Raw genomic sequence first — 21657 nt, 5'->3', positions numbered from 1 at the left:
AGCTGTGAAGTTCAGACTGTAAATGATTCAACCCTCGTGACACTGGACGTCTGACTGTAACCACTCTAACGCCAGACCCACGTTAAATTTAGGTTGGAAATGAAAATGAAAACCCAACATTCACTAACTGACACTGTGATGTTCAGCTGATGTTAAGTAGACGTTGGGTTTTACTCACGACTAGAATGTGGATATTTTTGTGTCCAGATTATTTGACATGAGACATTTGGAAGATGTTGGATTTTGGTTATTTAACATCACATCACTAATAACATCACTAATAACATCACTAATAAAATATCATCAGCTGTCAGCATTCTACGTCAAATTAACATTGGCATTAGACGTTGTCCTGACATTGAATTTTTGTCACCTGACATCACAACCTACATTCAACCAAACACTGACATCTGATGGCGTCAGTGTCCAGCTTCCTGTCTGCTTGGTTAGTGATGTCTCCAAATAAAAGAGGCTGAACAAACAGCTCACCTGACAGAAACAAGACGCTCAGTAACATGGTGACTATCACCATATTCACAGGCAGGACCGCCATCAAGCTCCTCACCTGGATTAAAGACACAATAATGCAGTGAGTTCATTAAACATCCAAGTTGTTCAGCTGAATTTATTTTGCAAATGTTCACATTCACAACAGAAACCTCTCCTGTAAGGACTGTGGCAGACATCAACTTACACCAGAGTCAGTGTTTTCCAGGAGCTGCTCGACGCTGCCGTGGTGTCTGATCAGGTCTCTGATCACAGTCCAGGTCTATGGACTAATGCAGGCTATGAGAGGGAAGGAAGATCCAAACATCAGTTCCCTCACGGTCTTCCAGGAAACGGTGAAGGAAGATGTCATTCACACATATGTTTGAATATTTTCTAGTGAGACTCTGATGACTAATGTACCACACATATACCACAAGTTCCCTCAGCATTCTAGATGCTGCTCATGTTCCCGCAGTAAAACAACACAGACACAGCCCTCTTTGTTTATTACATTTCATGTGTGAATACCGTAATGCTGAAACATAAAATGTTGAACCAACTTAAAAATATTAGTATTGTAATGTAATAAATAAATATGTTCAAATACAGATCCAATGTCTTTATCTTTAATTTTTCATTAAAATAAACATGAATGAAGAAAAACTGAGATGACATTTGACAACTGCCTGTCATTATTAAAAACATTTCAAACTCAACATGCTCCTCTACTGAAAACACTCTGCACTGTGAACGTGTGACCAGAGATGCTTCTGATGTCATGATTAGTTCCCTGTACACTGCTACATGATAAAGGCTGAGACAGATGAATGTGTTGATAACTGACATTAAAAAAGGAAATGAAAATGACATTTTCATGTGTAGACTCCAGTGACTTATTCTACATTTACTGACATAAAATCACACTGTATAAATAAAAATAAAGACAAATCTAACATGAACTCTGTTCAGCTCTGACCTCTGTCTTTACACAAACCAAACAGAGCTCAGTTCTTCTTCACTTGAGCGTAGAAATCCTCTAGATTGTTAGCAGTCTGAGTGGAGCTGTTTGTTGTCTCAGACACTTTGACCTTTACACCATGTCCTGCTGCTGTCCACTGTCCTGCTGCTGTCTCCTGTCCTGCTGCTGTCCACTGTCCTGCTGCTGTCCACTGTCCTGCTGCTGTCTCCTGTCCTGCTGCTGTCCACTGTCCTGCTGCTGTCCACTGTCCTGCTGCTGTCTCCTGTCCTGCTGCTGTCCACTGTCCTGCAGGGAGTCAGAGGATGGTTCAGTGTCATGGCCACTGGACTTTTTTTAGAAGTTGTGGACCAAATGTTACTGATATTAAGCAGCAAATCCATTATTTTATATGTGAAGTACATGCAGCTCTATGCATGGCTCTCAGCTGAGCTCACACACCTACAAACTATATGACACCAGCAGCAGCAGCAGCTTACAGGTGAATTATGTGATCATAAGGCTAAAGCATCAAAGTCATGCCTCTCTTAAAGGACACAGCTGCTAAATTCAAACCTTCATCAAGTCCTTCAGATATTTTTAATTTTGTGATTATAATTATATTTCTGTACTTTTACTTCTAACTTCAAGACTGTTACTTGTCTTGGAGTAGTTTTACAACATGTATTGGTACATTTACCTTAGTAAACAATCTGAAAACTTCTCTCACCACTGGTACACATGGTTGAGACTGTGGAAAGGTATCAAAAAGGAAATAAACCATAAATAAATTTAAATTTAAATTATTGGTTTAGATCGCTGCAAAGTTTGAGGAGTGAAGATGTAAATAAAAAAAATACTATGCATGTAGTCTGATGCTGATTGTGAGCTGAGCCACGAGGGCACTTGTTTTCTCTGAATCTGCCTCATGTTGACTCAATATGAAAACATCTCATTGACAAACAAAGGACACAGGATCCATCTCAAACCAGAGTGCTATAACAAAGAGCTGCAGTGTTTAAATCATTTATCTCTTAGTTTTAATAAATCTGTGAGAAGGCCAGGGTGTGTGGACTAATGTCAAAATATGAATCATGAATCAAGGTTCTGCTTTCTTGTATAATTTAACAGAACAGAACGGACTAGTTTCAGCTGTAGTAAAGTTTTATAATATTTGTTAGCATGCTGCCACTGCGACCTGACCTGATAAGCGGATGAAAATGGATGGATGGATGAATATTTGTAGAGTTGCGACAGGAAATACATTGTTTGGAGCAACAACATCTTTATACAGTATATTTACAGTACAGAATGTGAATATTAAGATAAGATCTGGAGGTGGTTCTGCTGGCACCAGTTCACAAAGTCCTGAGTCAGTTCTCTGTACTCCCTGTCGTCCCCATCAGCAATGAGGCTGACAATTGCAGAGTCATCGGAGAACTTTTGCAGGTGGCAGTTGGTGGAGTCGTAGGAGAAGTCTGCAGTGTAGAGGGTGAAGAGCACCGTTCCCTGCAGGGCCCCTGTACTGCAGACGACCGTGTCAGACACACAGTCCTGGATCCTTACATACTGTGGCCGGTTGGTGAGGTAGTCAAGGATACATGTGGTGAGGTGGTGGTCCACTCCCATGCACTCCAACTCATCCCTCAGGATTGTGGGTTGGATGGTGTTGAAAGCACTGGAGAAATCAAAGAACATGATTCTCACAGTGCTCCCAGCCTTTTCCAGGTGAGAGAGGGGTCGTTGTAGGAGGAAGATGACGGCGTCGTCTACACCAATGCCAGACTGGTAGGCGAACTGAAGCAGGTCCAACGATGGGCTCACCAGGTGCTGAAGATGAACAAGGACCAGCTGCTCCAGGGTCTTCATCAGGTGGGATGTCAGTGCCACCAGCCTGTAGCTGTTGAGGTCCTTGGGGTGGGGTGTCTTCGGCACCGGTACCACGCAGGATGTCTTCCCCAGCTGTGGCACTCTCCCCAGCTTCAGGCTCAGGTTGAAGATGTGCTCAACTCTCCTGCACAGTTGGTCTGCACAGGACTTCAGGAGCCTTGAGCTGATACCATCAGGACCTGCTGCTTTCCTTGGCTTGATCCTCCCGAGTTCCCTCCTCACCTGGTTCATTGTGAGGGACAGATTGGAGCAGGGTGACTGTGCACTGGAGGTGGTGGTCGAGGGGGAAGGGCAGTGGACAGGGGATGAGGTGGAAGTACAGGGTGACTGTGAGCTGAGTGATGCGTGAAGTGGAGCTGAGGTGGGGATGGGGTAATCCACAGGGGGCCCAGACGGTGGTGGCTGCAGCAGGGAAGACAGGACAGGGGGAGGGGCGGATAACTGATCAAATCTATTGAAGAAGTGATTCAGGTCATCTGCTCACTCCCTGTCCCCCATGGGCTGGGAGTTGGGTCCCTTGTAGTCTGAGATAGTTTTAAGGCCCCTCCAGGCTCTGCTGACATTGTTCAGCTGCAGCTGGTTCTCCATCCTCCTCCTGTAGCTGTTCTTCCCTTCCCTGATTTTTCTCCTCAGCTCCCTCTGTGCATCCTTCAGCTCCTCCTTGTTTCCTGACCTGAAGGCTCTCTTTTTCTTCTTGAGGAGAGCCTTGATGTCAGAAGTCATCCAGGGTTTGTTGTTGGAGAAGTACCGTACAGTCTTGGTGGGAACGACATTTTCCACACAGGAGCTGATGTGGTCCGTTATACAGTGTATATATTCACAGTCTATGTTTATAGTGTAGTGGAACGCCACATTCAAATGCAATGTCATTCATCAGATGGTGACATTTTACCAGTAATACCTCAGCGTACACTGATCCGATGAGGATGATGGAGTTCAATTGATCTTTGACAGGTGCACAGGCTCAAAATACAAAATACAGGGGGAAGATAACATTGACTCAGTTCAGTTCTCCACTAGATGGAGACGTGTGTCTATAAACTGTTTATTCTACTGTGAATTCCACTTATACTTCATGTTACATACAGCTTATCTCCTATCATCTTGATGTTAGGTCCTTCCGGGGACCCGTAGTTCTGCTCCGTTATTGGTATCTTTGAGAGCATCTTCGATGGGACCAAAAACTCTATTCTCCACTGTCTCTGCTAAACCACAGCGCCTCGTTAAAACTCTCCTTCTGACTGACTCCATCAGAAAACGCCAAGCCTTATGAAGCCACAGAGAGGTGCACTCTGCGCCTGCGCAGTACAATCAAGGTATCTGTGTGGCACTTTTTGTTCTGAGTCAAGCCTGCGGGCAAAGCAAGAGGTCTCACTCTGAATTTCTTTTACCGCGACACCTTCAGACACGGTTGCTTGTTTTTCATCGTGAGTTTATCTTTGTCTGTTGAAAGCAAACGATATATTTGATTTGGTTACATTGATATAATAAAATAAAACAGAATATAAAATAAAGTAAAACAGAGTATAAATTAAAGTAAAACAGAATAATAGTGCACAATAAGACCTGTATATGCATATGCAGGAGAGAGCAGTTGCGAAGCTACTTAAGGGCTCGGGTGCACAGATACAGTTTTTTAAATATCTGTTGCGCTGGTTTCCCTTATATCTGCTGGAACTGTGTTCCATAGTTTGGGTGCGTAATTATGAAAAGCTGCATTACCGACCTTTTTTGGGGGTAGGGTATTTTTTGTTTGTTTTAACAATATTACACTCAAATTCATTCACATACTCGTTATGAATTCACACAACCCGTATATTTACAACCTTGATAAATAAGCGGATCACGGGCACTATTTAAAAACAGAGTGGTTAATCTTGCCCCACGTAGACGATCTTTGGTACCGCTGTTCGCTCTGACGCGGCTCGGTCGCTGTCTGTCAGGGAAGACTCGCAGCTCCTCTCCTGGATTTAATATTTCCGCAACAGAAAGGTAACTTCTGGGAAACAAAGGGAAACCAGTGACGACTGGAAGAAACCGTCTACCAGCTAACTTTGGCGACTGTATTCTCCCTGCTAAGCGTCCTACTGTTTTGTTTTCTACCCAGCTAGCTAATATAGCTCTGTTAAGTAGCATAAACATATCCCCAGCGTGCCTGTATTTTCGTTTTGAGTAAACGAACCGATAATTGTTAGTTGTGCTGTCAGAAGGCGTTAAAACAGACCGCTGCCAGGGAACAGAGGTGATATTTAACTGAGTCAGACAAAGACAGGTACTATGGAGGCCTGGACGATGATGTAGTGCAGAGTACAAACTGTAGCCTGCGGTCTCCAGACCGTCTTTACCAACAGAGGACAGGTAACACCGCTGTAAACAAACTGAGACGGAACAGCACCAGCTCTTCAACATGTTTCAACATGCTCAGTAGATGTGTTGATGTGTTCAGACACTAGTGATGTAGCATTATCTTTCCCTCTTACCTCAAACTGAAACCTAAGTAATGCTACTTTTCCTCAGTTCACATTTTGAGATTACCCGTAGCTGACTGTCCATATTCACGACACCCAGAGGAATGAATGTGGCTAACAGCACAGTGAGACGCAGACAGCTGTGTAGTGTGCTCATGGCCTGAGGGAGCCAACTCATAATCCAGCCCTGAACTGTGAGCGGCAGGAGACCCACAACCACCTTACAGATATCAAAATCCCGTGTCCTGTTGTAGTGACGTGGACACCTCTGGTTCAAACTCCTGTCACTCATATTGATGTAACTTTGCGTGGATTTCTTCAGAGTTGGTCTGTAATTCATCAGAAAACAGCTGCTCCATATTTAGAAACTAGGTTCTGTCGTTCTCAGTTAAGAAGGTTTGGTTCCTGTTTTATAGGAAGTGACTCAAATGTTACATCTGAGTGTGATATTGTTTTTGCTTCAAGCTGTGGTTTCCTGCTCTTTCAGCTATTCTCTCTTCTGTCTGTGCTTTTCTACTTTCTCCAGAGTCCGTAAAGCCAGTTTTTAACATGGACCATGCACCTTAGTCAGTGTCAACCAGCTCTATTGTGTATAACTTGACATTGCCGTCAGACTGGACGACAGGAGATGAGACACTGCAGCCTTAGACCACATCATGAGTATCCAGAGTCTGGGAGGAGCTTTAGGGGAATCCCTGGGCTCTAGCCTGACAGTACGTATGAGTGGAGCAGGTGCTGGCTGGAGCGCTCTCTCCCTGAAACCTGTTTCCTCTGGACGGATCGCCTCTCTGTTCCAGACCATGGTCCCCACTGGTTATACCAAGCTACAGGAGGAGCGGCTAGCCATGGTGGACCTTGGAGCTAAACCCGAGGCCAGCCCGCTCCAGAATGGCTACAGACAAGAGACATCTTATGCAGAAAGCCGACGGCACCTGGACCGGGCCTCTCGCTCCTCAGTGACTGTATCTGACTGTGGAGATGGAGGCTACTCTGAAACAGAGCCCATGCTGGCTGAGAGGAGGTTCTCCGGGGAGGAAGCAGATGAAGAGGAGGAGGAGGATGAGGGCGAAGGGCAGGGATCTGATGTGCAGAATATGCCCAAGGAGTCACCACTAGCTATGGCACTGCAGATTCTGGTGCCTTTCCTTCTCGCTGGATTTGGAACTGTATCAGCTGGAATGGTGCTGGATATTGTGCAGGTAAGCCGAGTCACAATACAACTATTGTTCAGACAGAACCCAGCGGAGAAGAACCTCCAGCCAGGGTGGCATTAAAGGCGTGAGAAAGTGTGAGATTAGATTAGATACAATTAGATTAGATTGGATAGAATAATATTAGATTAGATTAGATTGGATTCATCTTTATTGTCTTTGTACAAGTACAGTTACTTGACAATGAAACTCAGTTGCAAGATAATCAGAAGTGTAATAAAACATGAAGTGTATATATGTGAATGTTAGTGTACTAATATAAATAAATGTGCAGGTTATGGAAGAGGCCGTGTGAGTGCTAATGTATGGAATATAGATATATGAAGAGGTTTATACTGAGCAGTAGGGAATGCTGTTATAAATGGGTACTACAGGATATAAATCAACACATTTGCAGTGTGTGATACAGAGTGTTGTTGCAGTGGGTAATAGTTGTTAGAGTTAATTATGATTCAGCAGAGGAGGAGCAGCAGCAGAGGAACAAGCCATTCCTCACTCTGCTGGTGTGGCAACAGAGGCTTGTGTTCCGCCTCCCAGATGGTAGATGGGGTGTGAACTGTCCTTGACGATGACCTTTGCCCTCCACAAGTTCTTTTTGCACATGTGTGTTACTCAGGATGGGTCAGAGGTGTGGCAGGACGTCAGTCTGTGAAATGTGGTGGAAAGCTGTTTGCCTTTATTTTCCAGATTTTAAGTTTGCCTGACCTGGTGCTGTCTGATTATCAGACTGCTGAGGTCTGACTGCTCTTCAGTGTATGTCTTAGCACAAATCTCAGGTGTCTGTGGAGTTTTCTTCTACACAAAGTTCGACATTTACATTTAGTGTGATTCACTATTGAAAAGCTGACATTTCTTAAACATTTGAATCCTGCATTACATCCATGACCAGTTGTTCTCTTCTTCTCAGACAAAACAGGGATCAACATCCACATTTGCTTCATAATGCTACTAGAGATCAGAAACTCCACAGGGTATATTTATTAATTGGGGCATTTTTTGTCTTTATTGGAAAGAAGAAGTAAGAGAAATGACTGGAAATGAGAAAGAAGGGCAGGTTCAAACCAGGGATGATTACATGGTCAGCATCTCACAGCCACCAGGACGCCCCTGCAGTGTTATTATTACTGATAGGGATGAGTACAGGCTGCCACAAGCTACTGGATCTGAAAAGCACTGAGAGTATGAAAGGTGCTCACATGCAGTGGTGTTCAGCAAAAGATGATGACTAACAAACATGTTGAATGAATTTCTTTCCTCATAAAACTTCAGCTGATTTTTGACATGTATTTACATTCATGTTTGCCTGTTTAGACTCTTCCTCTTCACTGCCTTTGGTTACCTGTAGTTACTTTTCTTTCCAGCAGCTGTCAGTCAGTGGAGCAGTGGTGAAACGTGTGTGTTTGTGTCCTCATGCACAACACACACAAAGCAGGGACCCACTCGTTAAAACATTCCTCCATAGTGCTACGAGTTGTCAAAAACTCCAGGGTACCAGTCATTTTCATACCACGGTCCAGTCCGGCCAGAACATTACAATATATGATATTATTGTTGTTGGGTTTTTTTTTTCAATAATTATATTATTCTGCACAAAGTTTCAGGTATAATCGATGCTGCCACGAAACAGCAGTTCAAAGTTTTATTTGTCACATGCCCAGGTTCAATGTTCAGTAACCAAAGCAGTGAAATGAGGGTTGGACTCAGCAGCTGGGCTGAAAAAAATATCTATCTATATCTATATCTATATCTATATCTATATAGATATAGATATAGATATAGATATTATGATAATAAGTGTTGCATATGGTGGGAAATATCAGAATATTTGATCTTACTGAATATCAGCCCAAACCTACAGGGCACCTTAAACTCCAGGTCCTTTTACTCGCAGCTGAGAGCTCTAGAAAATGTTGATAAGAGATGAAGATGAATAATCCATGTTCATGACTTCTCTTCAGAACATTTTACTGCTCTAAACACCAGATACCTTTATTGAATTACTGCCAGGATCCCTGACAGCACCTGTCTGTTGACTCTGTTGGATGTTGTTCACAGGCTCACAGGTGTATAGATAAGGAACGAGCCTTATCTAAGTGATGGCATGGCATTTGAATACCAAATAAGTCTGAGTGAAAGTGGTTTTTATTGTTTTGTGCTGTCCACAGCACTGGGAGGCATTCCAGTACATCACAGAGATCTTCATCCTGGTTCCTGCTCTACTCGGCCTTAAGGGAAACCTGGAGATGACTCTGGCCTCCAGGCTGTCCACAGCGGTGAGACACACACACACACACACACACACACACACACACACACACACAAACACACATACAGTCAGAATGATACAGTACCACAGAAGTATTTTATAGGACACTATGAAGAAACTAACTAACACTAGTTTTTATGTTCAGTCACGATGGGTTTTGCTTCTGTCATTAAAAACCTTTAGCAGTAAACGTGCAATGGAAATAAATTCTTGTACATATTGTGATGGAGCCTTGATGAGTAAGGAGCTGTCGTCCCATATATTCTCATAATACAGCTTTAGTTAGCCGCAGCTGATTTCACAGAGCCACACAGAGTCTGTTTTTCTTTCTGGAGATGATGTTTAATTTTCTGACACTTGTTCCTGTTGTAATTAGAGAGCTGGAGTCCATCTTCATGCTGCAGTGACTCAGCTGCTGTTTGCCTGCTTTTCACACTCCAGCCTCGTAAACAGAAAGCTGCTAAAGAAACAAAGTTTCCAGTCAGTTTCACAGCACGTCCTGAAGCTGCCGGAGATGGTACGTTATTGTTGTCTGGGCTGTCAAAACATGAACACAGCAGCTCAAATACACTGCCAGGAGCAGACAGTGTCTCTTTAAAGTGGAATTCACAGTGGACATCTTGAATACATCACAGTCATCATGTGCACCAGTTTATCATTAACCATCTGCTATTAAATACCATTTTTGACATGGAACATGATTCCTGACAGTCTCGTCCAGTATCTCAGTGCAGATCTACAGTGTTTCATGAGACACTGTGGACTGTTGTCAGTGTGTCAGTCTCCAACATGCAGTAGAGTCAGTGAACACATCACATCTGAGGTTTCTGTGGTTATTGTGCAAGAGGATATAAGCAGCAGATCTGCTGAGTGTAACTGTGGTTTGACAATGACAACAACAGCCCTGCTGCCTTCAGACTCGCCACAGCACAGACCCATTTACCTCCAGTCAAACAGAAAACCTGTTTTATCTCCATGATCACATGTGAACTGGCTAAAAAACAGAAAATAAAAGTGGAAAGATGAGCCAAACATGAACAAAGGGGCCTGCACCACACCTTCCTGTGAGCCTCTCCTCCCACTGAGGTGCACAGCGAGTCAGCAAGTCTCTAAACCACCACAGGACACCACTGAAGGAAACAACCTGGACACCAGGAAAATACCAGTTTCATGTGCTGACACAGAAATAGAGGACTTTGTTGTTGTGTTTATCTCCACAGACTAAGCCTCTTACAGTTGGAATTGGTGACCTCTGTGACTGTACAGCTGTTACAGTGTGTAGTTACAGCTCTAACGTCCTCTCCTCTGTCAGGTGAACAGAATACTGACCTCGTCTGTCAGAGAAGCTGTCTCCCCCGTCGCTGTAAGTCCAGTTATAATTACTTTGGAAAGTTTGAAGTAAGAGTTATGTGGGAGCTTCTTGATGGGTTTTGGTGTGAGAACCTTGTGGATTAGGAATTAGCAGAGGAATGTGCTGATTCAGCAGACTGAGAGGTGGTTTCCTGCAGAGGGAGGTAGGAAAAGCTGCAGCGACCAGGACAGCAGAGACCAGGACAACTGAACAGTTGGAGAGCAAATGCATTGCTCCATGTCATCTCAGAGCAGGCAGTGTAAAAGGGGAGAGAGGTGAGGAGGGAACAGGTTTGCTCGTCAGTGAATGAGTGCATGCATGTACAGTCTGCTCTAAAAATAGCTGCGTGGAGCTCTACAAACCTGTTTGATTACAACCCTGTCCATGAAGCCCTCACTCAGTGTACCCACGTCTCTGCGCTTGTGTCCACACCTCCAACTCTGAGGCGCTGAACCTGTGTCTCAGGTGATGTGCCAGCCCTGAGTACAGGTGTGAATGCATTCAGGATGGACTGAGTTTCCATCGCTCGGACCATTTAGCTACATATGGCCTCGTTGTTTGAGCAGTGTGAACACCAATGTCCTGGGCTACACTGAGGTCATTCAGTTGGTTCTTACATAGGCTGGCTTTGTCCACACTGTCTGAGAGATATATTACAAGTGTGTCAAACATCTTGGGGGATTCAATTTGCCTGGAACAGACCCAGTCTGTACTGTTTTCATTTGTTCTTCTTCCTTTAATGTCCAGCAGGCTAGCCACATTGCTGCCTCCTGGCATATGAAAACAACGGACACACACTCTACTGTCAGGTGTGAACTGATGTCTTCAGGGCTGACCACTCGTAATCAGAAGAAGGAACAGAGAAGGATTCTGTCTGTGTTCGGATTTTTGGCTTTTCTTGTTGGCCCCCCCACTCCCTGCACACAAAACTGTTTGTCTTAACATTACTTTTGTTCTCAGGTGTTGTTCTCAGTATTAAAACTAAATAATGATTTATGAGGCAAACATGCAGAATAGAGCTGAAAAGATTAGAGGTCAGTTTGGAACTTTGGTCAAGTTGGAGACAGATTTGTAAAAACATTTTTGAGTGTGATAGAGAGTCACAGGGAGTGAAATGAGAAACAATTACTGGAGGTGCTGTGAGTCTGTGCACAGCCCTCAGAACAGGCTTCACTACTGAAGGCAAAGGCTCACTTACTTACAGGTGCCAAGGACACATACTTACCACAGCAGGCGACAACACTGCGTCTCATGGCCGGTCCAGCTCTAACTGACAGGTCCACTGTCACTGTGTTTGTGTGTGAGAGGGAAAGAGGCGGGGCACAGAGGGCCAGAGTGAATCATTGTGCTGCATACAGCTCTGCAGTGAAATAAGATTTTACACATTTGAAAAGAAAAATAATATGTGGAGGTCAGTGTCAGTATTGTAGCAGGCCGCCACACATCAATCAATAAATGGAAAACACAGCTAAATGACTGATTTTTTTTTTTTTTTTTTTTTTCCCCTCTTGGTCGTCTCTGTGACTAACTACAGGTCGACGTGTCATCAGGGCCACAGATGTTCAGGGTGATGAAGGGAACTCGTCACAGACAACTCTGAATGTTACTGTGTGTTTTATTCCTCTGTCCTGATACAGGTGAACGTGGGCAAGATGGATTCTCCAATAGAGAAGTGGAATCTAATCATAGGCAACCTGGCACTGAAGCAGGTAAAAACACTCACTGTTGCCCTCAAGCATCTACTTACAAGTCGAGCCAATACTGGCTTTTCATTAAAAATGAATTGACACTGTAGTGATTGTGTAACCAGTTGTCCGTTTTTTTTCAGCTCCCTCACAAATATGCCTTCAGACTGATGTGCTGATTTATTGTCCATATTATTCCATGTTATTTATTAAAGGCAAATCTCATGCACTGTGCAGTTTGTCATGTTGCTGTAAGGTTAGATGTAAGGTTATAGTGTGTGCTGTGTGTTATATGCTGTTTCATACTAATGGTACATGTGGTAATTGGTTTAACCCAGGTGGGTGTGGCTCAGACTGTTCTACTGATCTTTGTGTAGAAAGACTGAGTACAGGCTCTGCTAATCATCTACCCACACACTGATAAACACACTTGCTCATAGTCATCATCACAGTGTTTTTATCAGCTGTGTGTTTGATGTGTTGTACAAAAACATCGATCAGCAGGAAGTGTTGTGACAGAGAGTAACGTACATAGACATGATGTTCCGTGTTTCACGACTGTGTATATATGGGGATCTAACCTATTTACTAATCCTGTAAACTGTTTTCTCTCACATGGTGATGCTTGTTTGCTTTAATCACTAGAGGAACACAACAGTTAATCCCCTCCCCTCTCTGCTCCAGGTTCAGGCCACTGTGGTGGGTTTCCTGGCGGCCATAGCAGCTGTGGTTCTCGGTTGGATCCCAGAGGGAAAGTTCCAGATGAGCCACGCCGTGCTGCTCTGCTCCAGCAGTGTGGCCACGGCCTTCATAGCCTCCCTGCTGCAGGGTAAACACACACACTCTCAGCCCCACTGTTTAAAACAAACTGTGGGTCACTGTCACTGACCTCACATAGAAGTTACAAAAACACACACAGACTGTGTATAATAATGTCTGAAAGTCACCAGTCATTAATGACCTGCATCACCTCTTCATATCATGCTCAGGTATCATCATGGTGGGTGTGATTGTGGGTTCAAAGAAGACAGGCATCAACCCAGACAATGTAGCCACACCCATTGCCGCCAGTTTTGGTGACCTCATAACCTTGGCGATCCTGGCTGGGATAAGTCAGGGCCTCTACAAGTGCCTGGGTAAGTGAATAACGGCCAGAGGACTGTCAAACACAGACCATGACCAGACCAAGAGTGGCCCACAGGACCCACAGAGAGCCAGCAGGTTTCCATCATGACCCATTACCTCATTAGTGGTTTACTCATGTCCTCACAGAAGAAAACCTGCAGACTGTTGTCTCTCTGTGGCCACACCTGTGCTCAGTGACATCAATGAGAAGGTGTGTCCCAGGTCCATACCACACTGACTGTGAAGTCAGTGTAAAGTCAGTATACTTTATTATTATATCTCAGGAACTCCTCAAGAGAATCCCTTCAGGTTTCACACAAACATTCAGGTGGACTCAGGAGATTTTATTGGTTAAAGGTCAAAGGTCAAGATCACTGTGACCTCACAAACATGTGTTTGGCCATAACTCACATTCATACACTAATTATGAAACAATTTAACTTAAATGTCTAACAGGATAAAATGATGTGATGACATTTTATATCCAAAAGGTCAAAGGTCATCATCACTGACTTCATAATGTTTTGTAAAAACACCTCTGGCCATTATTTAAGATTGTGACCTGGTTCCTGGTTGGCGGAGGCAAACAACTGTGGGGCAGTGATTCCAGTTTTCCAGCTGTGAACTGCTGTATTTCTGTTCTGTATTGTGGAATTATGGGAAATGTTTGTTGTTTTGTGACATTTATTTCTGTTTTTTCTATAAAAGTCACATCATTTTATCACATACATCTTTTAACTTTATTTGAAATCAGTTTGTTGATACTGAGGTTGATGCAGCATGACACCATTAATTAATGTGGTCTAATACTGAGACATCAGTTAGTAAGTACTGGGATGTTTAGTGGTACTAGTTACTCGTCACACTTTACTAAAATCATCCAGGTGATGAGCTGCTGGTCAGTACATATGACTGTTTGTAGAGAGTCTGTGTGAACATGACACAACTAAAAGGCAGAGTGTGAAGTGACTGATTTAATTTAAATTTGCCGTACACCATATATGACTGCAAGTGATAAATAAAAAACAATAATAGCAGGAAGTGAGGAAATAATTATCATGAATCTCATAAATTTTCATTCAGGAAACTCTGAAGACTGGAAAGCAAAGATAAAGAGGGAGATAAAGAATGAATAATAAAATACTAAAATAGAGAAGCTGTATTGAAGTGAGTAAAACCAGCAATAAAAGGTAGGGTATTAAAAACCAAATAAAATGAAGAGAAAATAGTAAAGACTGTTTGGAGGTAGGGTGTTAAAAGGAAATCAATCCAGAAAATAAAGGTAGAATAAAAGGACATACCAGTAAAACAGCCTAGAATGTATAAATGAATAAAATTCAGTCAAACACCAGACGAAAGGTAGGTCTTGAGTTTTCTTTTAAAACTCTCAACACTCTCTGCAGCCCTCAGTGTGGCTCATCCTCTGTCAGGTAGAAATGCGAGCTCAGGTGTCTGGTTGTTGTGGTGCTGTGCAGTGAGAAACCTCCCACAGTCGACCAGCAGAGGTCGCTCCTGCCTCACTCTGCTGCAGCTCTGCACCTCCCACAGCACATTCCACAGAATTCATGTCACACCCAGACCTGCACCGCACCACCTTCTATGACTTCACACAGGGAACGCTGGAAGCTGTTTCCCGAACTCTATCTAACGCTGTCGGGTCTAATGAAGGACTTCAATGTTCACCACTGTAAAAAGAGCAGTTGAGTTAAATGTATGAAACACTTCAGATTTCAGTTCAGTGAGGTTTCCTGGCTGAATCGTTCTCAGCCCTGTCACACCAACACTTTGCTGCTAAATAGGCATGAATGATCAGTTTAGTCTCAACTAAACAGAGTTTAAATCATATGATTATCTATGCAGCTAAGAACTTAATGCCTCTAATGCTTCTAGTTTTGAAGCAGACCACACGAGTTGAGACCTAGTAGCTGCAGGAGCCAAGAGGAGTCCGGTGGAGTTTATTTATAGAGTGCTTTTAACAAACAGGATTGTTATACAGCTTCAGTGAGAGTGCTCCACTACACATAAAAGCAGGGATAATGAGAGCATGAGATGGAGCACTAACACTAAGAAATGGAGCTGTTTGTGTGTGTGTGGATGTGTGTGTGGATGTGTGTGTGTGGTGGAGGGGAGGCAGGCAAGGGGAGAGATGGCTGCTCATGGAAAAAGGAAAGTCTTTACCATATAGTATGTTATTTTTTTGGAACATGATGTATGACCATAAAATGGCACAACAGTCAGCTTTACCGCTGCATTAATGGATTTTTTTTGGCCACTTGGGGATAGTGGAAGAAGCTGTAAACACAACATTGACTTATTATCATCTTATGAAGTTGTTCTGTCTGATACATTAACAAGCAGTTGTCTCTTTACACATCCAGAAGACACAGAGCTACATGATCATTCATGTCCAGTCTTCTGCTCCTGTTGCTCTGTTTTTGGTCTCTACCAACTCCTGAGGGAAATATCTGACTCTTTGCTGCTCAATTTTATGTCCTTGGAACAGCTTCAAAGTTGGTCACCTAATATTGTCTCTGCAGAAAAATGAATGGGACTTGTAATGACATTATTAGCTCTAACCTCATGAACACATTGAGTGGGAGGTTCTTATTAGCAGAGAAACATCTCTGCTCCTTTTACATTTGCAAACTCATGCTGTGTTTGTGTGCTCCTCTGTCATCATAAAACATGAAGTACTTCTCATCACCACTGGGACCATCATTTCGTCCCTGTGCATTAGAGGCATCTCGCCATTTCTCAGCCAAAGCGGATATTTGGCAGCTGCACCATTCTTTGTCCTGGCACAGAATGTATTCCATCAGAGATGGATAAGAATATCAATAGTTCGTTCATTGGTTTATTCAACAGGAATACAGAAAAGCAGTTAGTCACAGGTTCATGAAATCAGTTTAACCTGTAAAAGACCTTAATGGGAGCTTGGCTGATTACCAACTTACTCTGTGTAACAGCTGGTGTCAGAGCTCCAGAGGGAGGTAGGCCACTGTGGGACAAGGCTGTCCTCCGAGACGTGTGCCTTGGTGTAGGTGAGCACTTTTTATTTTAGGACTGAAGTTCTGCTAGAGCCCATTATAGCCTGAACTGAACTGTGGGCCCTCTCTGTTCTCCAGCTATGAGACCATCCAGATAATAAATCTGGGACTGTTTCCTAATGACAGTTATTCAGTGCCTGGAACAGGAGCCTGCTGGAAACATCTGGTGGAGGCCCTAAGCAGGTGCTTTACCCTAATTACTTTTTCAAAATAGTTGTGTTGTACTATATTGTTCTTTGAACAAAGAGGCATGGAAGTGGAGAGAAAGTGGAGAAACTTTCCCTCTGCTGGTGTGTGTTTCCTCCTGGTGCTCCTCTGGAGACCTAGCTGGATACAAAGCATTATCCTTTTCTTTAACCTTAATGTGGGGATGTTAAGGAAACCAAATCACAACTTCTGCAGCATGTAAATGATGATGGAGCAAGTATTTCTGGCACAGCAAATCTTTCCATTTGTGCTGCTGGTGTATCTCATTCCCTCACACCACCTCCTCCTTTTGGCTGCAACCTTATGAGTCCTGTCAGATGGTGAGAAAGACTAATTATTTATATATTACATATGTATGTGAATACATATATGTATTATGCACTCTTATAGTTGCAGATGAGCAGACTGCATTCACATTTCCATTTTTAACCAGGTCAAAATACAGTTTCATTCAGATCAGTTCAGTTTTTACTGATCCTAAAGCAGTAGGTTAACAGTTGTTTCCACTGTCATATCTGTCCAGTATTAGAGTACAGCCAGCAGCTGGTTAGTTTGCTATTAGGCTTGGGCAATGTGCTAAATTTAATATGTTGACAGCACAGCCCAAATACCATGATACACAATATTGTTGTGGGGATGTATAATATAATAATATTCTTGTATTTGATGTGTCAGATATAAGTGACGCTGTCACTAAACAGCAGTTCAGAGTTTTATTTGACACATGCTGAGGTACAGTGTTCAGTAACGGTCGTACTCAGCACCAACATTTTTTGATATTAAGACAAATAATACATATGGTGGGAATTATATATATTATATAGGGATTATAGGGATGTGTCTTGTCTGGGGGCAGTCACTTCATGGAGTCTTAACACCTCCATGAGGTTGTCAGGTAGCTGTTTCCCCCAGTCTCCAGTCTTTATGCTAAGCTAACTGGCTAACAGTTAATATTGTGAATAGGAGTGTTTCCCAGACTGTCCAAAGCTGCTGAGAGCACCTGGTACAGAAGAAGTGAGGGAGCTGCAGAGCAGGTGGGTCAGGACCGACACCTTTGCTGTGGATGACGTCCTGTTTCATAAATGAGCTCACATCTAATGTTTACTGATCGAGAGGAGTCGACAGTATAGCCTGGAAGACATCTTTGCCTTTTGTGTTGAGTGGCCAAAGTAATGTTTAAGAACTTTGTTATTAAAGTTTCAGTTGTGTTGAAAAGGTGAAAACATCTGCACTTTATCAAAGTCAGTAAGAGGAGGTTGCAGACAAAGAATGATTGTTTCTATAATTTACTGTTTGTTGTCATTTGGACAGACATATTGAGTGAGAGAGAGACAGGGAAGTGAGGGAGACAGAGGGAGGGGATGACATGCTGCAGAACCCCGGCTGCTGTGGTTAGGACTAAGCCTTAATGGTATGTGCTCTACCAGGTGAGCCACCAGGATGCCCCGAAGCACAGTATGTTTAAGACATCATGTGTCTTCTACATTTCATGTGGTGGACACTGTGGGAGTGGGAAGAATGGGAGGTCAGGAGGGGCCCTCAGCTCTTATGCCCCAGGGCAATGTAGCAGGCAGCGGGTTCATCTGGTCCTGTCCAGGCTGTGGGAGAGCAGTGGGTACCCTTTAGTATCCGTGCTCTGTAGATGGGTACCGATGAGGATCTGGGAAGTTTTATCTCCTGCTGTCCTGGACCATGCACATCCCAGATACTTTCTGTTGCTCCTGTGTCAAAGTTAAGAAGAACCTGGCACAGGAATGTGTTCTTCTTGAGTTTCCTTGAGGTTCACATTTGTTTCTGAGCTTCCCTTTTGATTTCCTCCCAATATGAAATCTCATTGGTGGTGATGGCGTTGTTGTTGTCTCCGTGTCTGGGAACACAGTTATGGCTGTACAGTGTGAACAGGAGCGGGCTGAGCACACCACCACCCTGGGGGCTCGAGCGCTGGGTCTGTTAGTGAGGAGGTTTAATATCCAATTGCAGAGTGTGATACTGAAGCCCAGAGTGCTGAGGTTGGCATCAGTGTTTTTTACTTGTTTTTACATTTGGTTCCTTCTTTAAAACTCACTCTGCACAACAGAAGTCAAAAGTCAATATGAACTGAAGTGAATCATTTTTATTGCATTGAAACAAAATCAATGTCAATGACCACATCTTTCAGACCTCAGGGGGTTTACACTGCAGTTTACAGCTGTTTTAACAGCTGTTCAGTTTACAGAACACAAACTGACTGTTAATGAAACTGATATTTAAAACCTGTATGTGTTGTGCCAATACACACATTGATTTTGTTTTATATTCCTGAGCTTACTTCAGTACCATGAAGCACATTGCAGAATCTCTGATTCATTACTCGAACACCTGCTATAATGCAGCACAACCCAGGTAATAGTTTCTCTCTGTTTGTTCTAATGGAATCTGCTTCAGAGACGACAGTGATTCATATTGTAAAGATACATGTTGTCAGTGTTTTTAGGTCGTGGTGTTACAGCAGTTGTTCTTCATCAGCCGGGTGTCCATCGGAGTTTTGCACAAAATAGAACATTTTTTTTTTTTTTATAACAACACAGTTGTGAATGTTGTGTGTTTCCATTGAGACGTTATGTGATAATATCTTTTGATATTCCAATTTAACGTGAAGACAGATTTTCAGCAGTCGACCTCAGTTGGAGCTGGCGCCTAGGGGCCTGATACTGTGGGGAAAAAGTGTTTTCATTTCAACGCTGTGAATTGTGTGCGCCCGTGAGGTCTCTCTTCCATTTCCCTCATTGCGTTAGGCTCCAAACCTCCACGCTGAGGAAAATGAACACCTCTCCTCCTCTTCCTCAGATACCTACCCGTACGTGTCGTCACTGGTCTGTGCCTTCTTCATGTCTCTGACTCCTCTGTGGATCGTCATCTCCTCCAAGCACCCGGCCAGCCGCACTCTGCTCTACTCGGGCTGGGAGCCAGTCATCACTGCCATGGTCATCAGCAGGTGTGTGTCTATGTTTGTGTACATAACTGTGTGTGTGTTTAGACTTCAGAGGGGAAGCGGCAGCTATTCTGCGTCTGTGACTCCCAGTGTCTGGTTTGCTTGATGACTCATCCCCTTAAACAAATTGCTGCACCCGAGCCCATACACCCTCGGGTCCCCTTGAGCCTGGCAGTCTTTTACAGCTGCAGCCAGTGGGAAAGGAGTGACTGTCTCACTGACCTCTCAACGCTCAGTGCAGGTGATGCCACATTCCTCAGGCTTTAAGAGAGGACAGAGAAGATCCTCCGGTCTCCCCAGTCAGTGCAGCTGATGAAGCAGTGTCAGTGTCATTAATAGAGCAGCACACCAAACACTGTGGACAAGACAATGCTCTGTTTCTCTCTCTCTCTCTGTCTGTCCCTCACACAGACACTGAAACTCCAGTTCATGGTCTAATTATGTTGTGTTCTGCAGCATTGGAGGCCTCATCCTGGACAAAACCGTGTCTGACCCAAATCTGGCTGGCATCGTCGTGTACACCCCAGTGATCAACGGTGAGTCACGGAGCTGCCACGTCCTCTTCCTTCACTCTGAAAGGCCACAAGATCTGATTTGCAGTTGTTTTCCCCTGGGGAACGAACGCAGACTGTCTCTGGTTTAAGACTAGGCCAAAGGTTTTAAAATGATAGCTTATACATATGTAAAGAAAACCCACTGGCTGTGGATTCCTTTAATCCCGTATTTCTCCTCTGTGAAAGTGTAGAGAGCCGTGGTGTGTTCAGTGTCCCTCAGAGATGACTCACCTCCTGCAGGAGTCAAACCTTTGTTGGTGCAAATGGTCACATGACACATCACCTGACACACTATTGTATACTGTACATTGAGTGCTTGGAGGTGCTCACTTGGTGACCTTCATTTACAAATCCCTGCTCCTCATTACCTGTGTACACACCTGCTCCAGAGCTTAAACCAATAACAACAATAATAATAATAATGATAATAGTACATTTATTTTACCCCTTACAACACAGTACAGTACAAGGCATAAAGTAGATGAATATAACTGGATGAAATAATGATTGCACTGATTGCTAGTGTTGAACAGGCAGTTTGAAGAGATGTGTGGGGTGGGATTTGAAGATAGGAAGAGAGTCCCAGAGTGGAGGTGGGACACAGCTGAAGGCTCTAAACCTGGAGGTGGTCATACCAACAGGAGGGACAGTGAGGTTAATGCAGGAGGAAGATATGGCTCGTGCTGTATATGATTACTGCATCCACTGCATCCCTCCACCTGGGCCGGTGTAGAACCTGGAATTATCAAAGGAGATCACTCTGTGAATTTAAAGTTAGGATGGATAGATAGATAGATAGATAGATAGATAGATAGATAGATAGAAGAGTTTAAATGTCTTCTTACTGCTCCAAGAGACATGAAAACATCCTCATTTCTCAACAAACAGACTTAAACAGACTTGATGAGCAGTGTGGGAGCTGGACTGACATTTGATAAAATGTTATCAGACTCATGCCTGTACAGAGATAATGGATTTCCTCAGGAAATGTAATTCACACTGAGTCTAAAGTATGTCTGTCATGTCTGTGTGACTGATGGAAATTGACGCAGCACTCGAGTGTTAAAGGTCTTAAAGTACATTATAAGAGTTTCACAGTTCACTGCTGCTGCTGCTGAGCCTGCTGGTGAGCAGGTGAAACTTCCTGTTGCTTTTAGGATACCTGTATGCACCTGTCACTTTGACCTCACACTGTCTTTGCCTCGTGTCTCTCCCTCTGTGCCTCCACTTCAGGTCACTTTTATGATCATTTCAAACTTTGGCTTTGAATTATGATTTATTTTTTATGTTTCTGCAGCCACGAATTTCTGATGCTATGGTGTTAATAAGCTGGACATGGCTGCAGAGACTTGATGGGTTATTTAATAAATATTCACTGTAATGAATGGCCCTAGTACCGTAGTCTCTACTAGGCAGACTGGGGTCCAGGTCTGGACCC

General features: G+C 43.5%; 1 protein-coding gene across 5 annotated transcripts in view; it reads left to right on the top strand.

Annotated features, from left to right (window-relative positions):
* The first annotated feature begins 5203 nt into the window (after positions 1 to 5203).
* The window catches only part of slc41a2b (solute carrier family 41 member 2b), a 33511-nt gene continuing 17057 nt past the window's right edge, over positions 5204 to 21657 (top strand). For 2 of the 5 annotated variants that reach the window (XM_071501758.1, XM_071501759.1), the window contains exons 1-8: positions 5205 to 5326; positions 6329 to 7001; positions 9179 to 9286; positions 12268 to 12339; positions 13000 to 13144; positions 13305 to 13451; positions 19521 to 19668; positions 20122 to 20201. In XM_071501758.1, the coding sequence (XP_071357859.1) occupies positions 6459 to 7001; positions 9179 to 9286; positions 12268 to 12339; positions 13000 to 13144; positions 13305 to 13451; positions 19521 to 19668; positions 20122 to 20201 (1243 nt within the window). In that variant the 5' untranslated portion in view covers positions 5205 to 5326; positions 6329 to 6458. Of the gene's footprint in view, positions 5327 to 5365; positions 5693 to 5786; positions 6199 to 6328; positions 7002 to 9178; positions 9287 to 12267; positions 12340 to 12999; positions 13145 to 13304; positions 13452 to 19520; positions 19669 to 20121; positions 20202 to 21657 lie in introns of those variants that run through there. The other 3 variants (XM_071501755.1, XM_071501757.1, XM_071501756.1) reach the window with 3 other exon arrangements.

Source organism: Trachinotus anak, unplaced genomic scaffold (genome assembly GCF_046630095.1).
Source record: "Trachinotus anak isolate AG129_WGS33_773 ecotype Australia unplaced genomic scaffold, CSIRO_AGI_Tana_v1 ptg000018l, whole genome shotgun sequence".
NCBI lineage: Eukaryota > Metazoa > Chordata > Actinopteri > Carangiformes > Carangidae > Trachinotus > Trachinotus anak.
The sequence above is the reverse complement of the archived record's forward strand: the minus strand, read 5'-3'. Positions and strand labels throughout refer to the sequence as shown.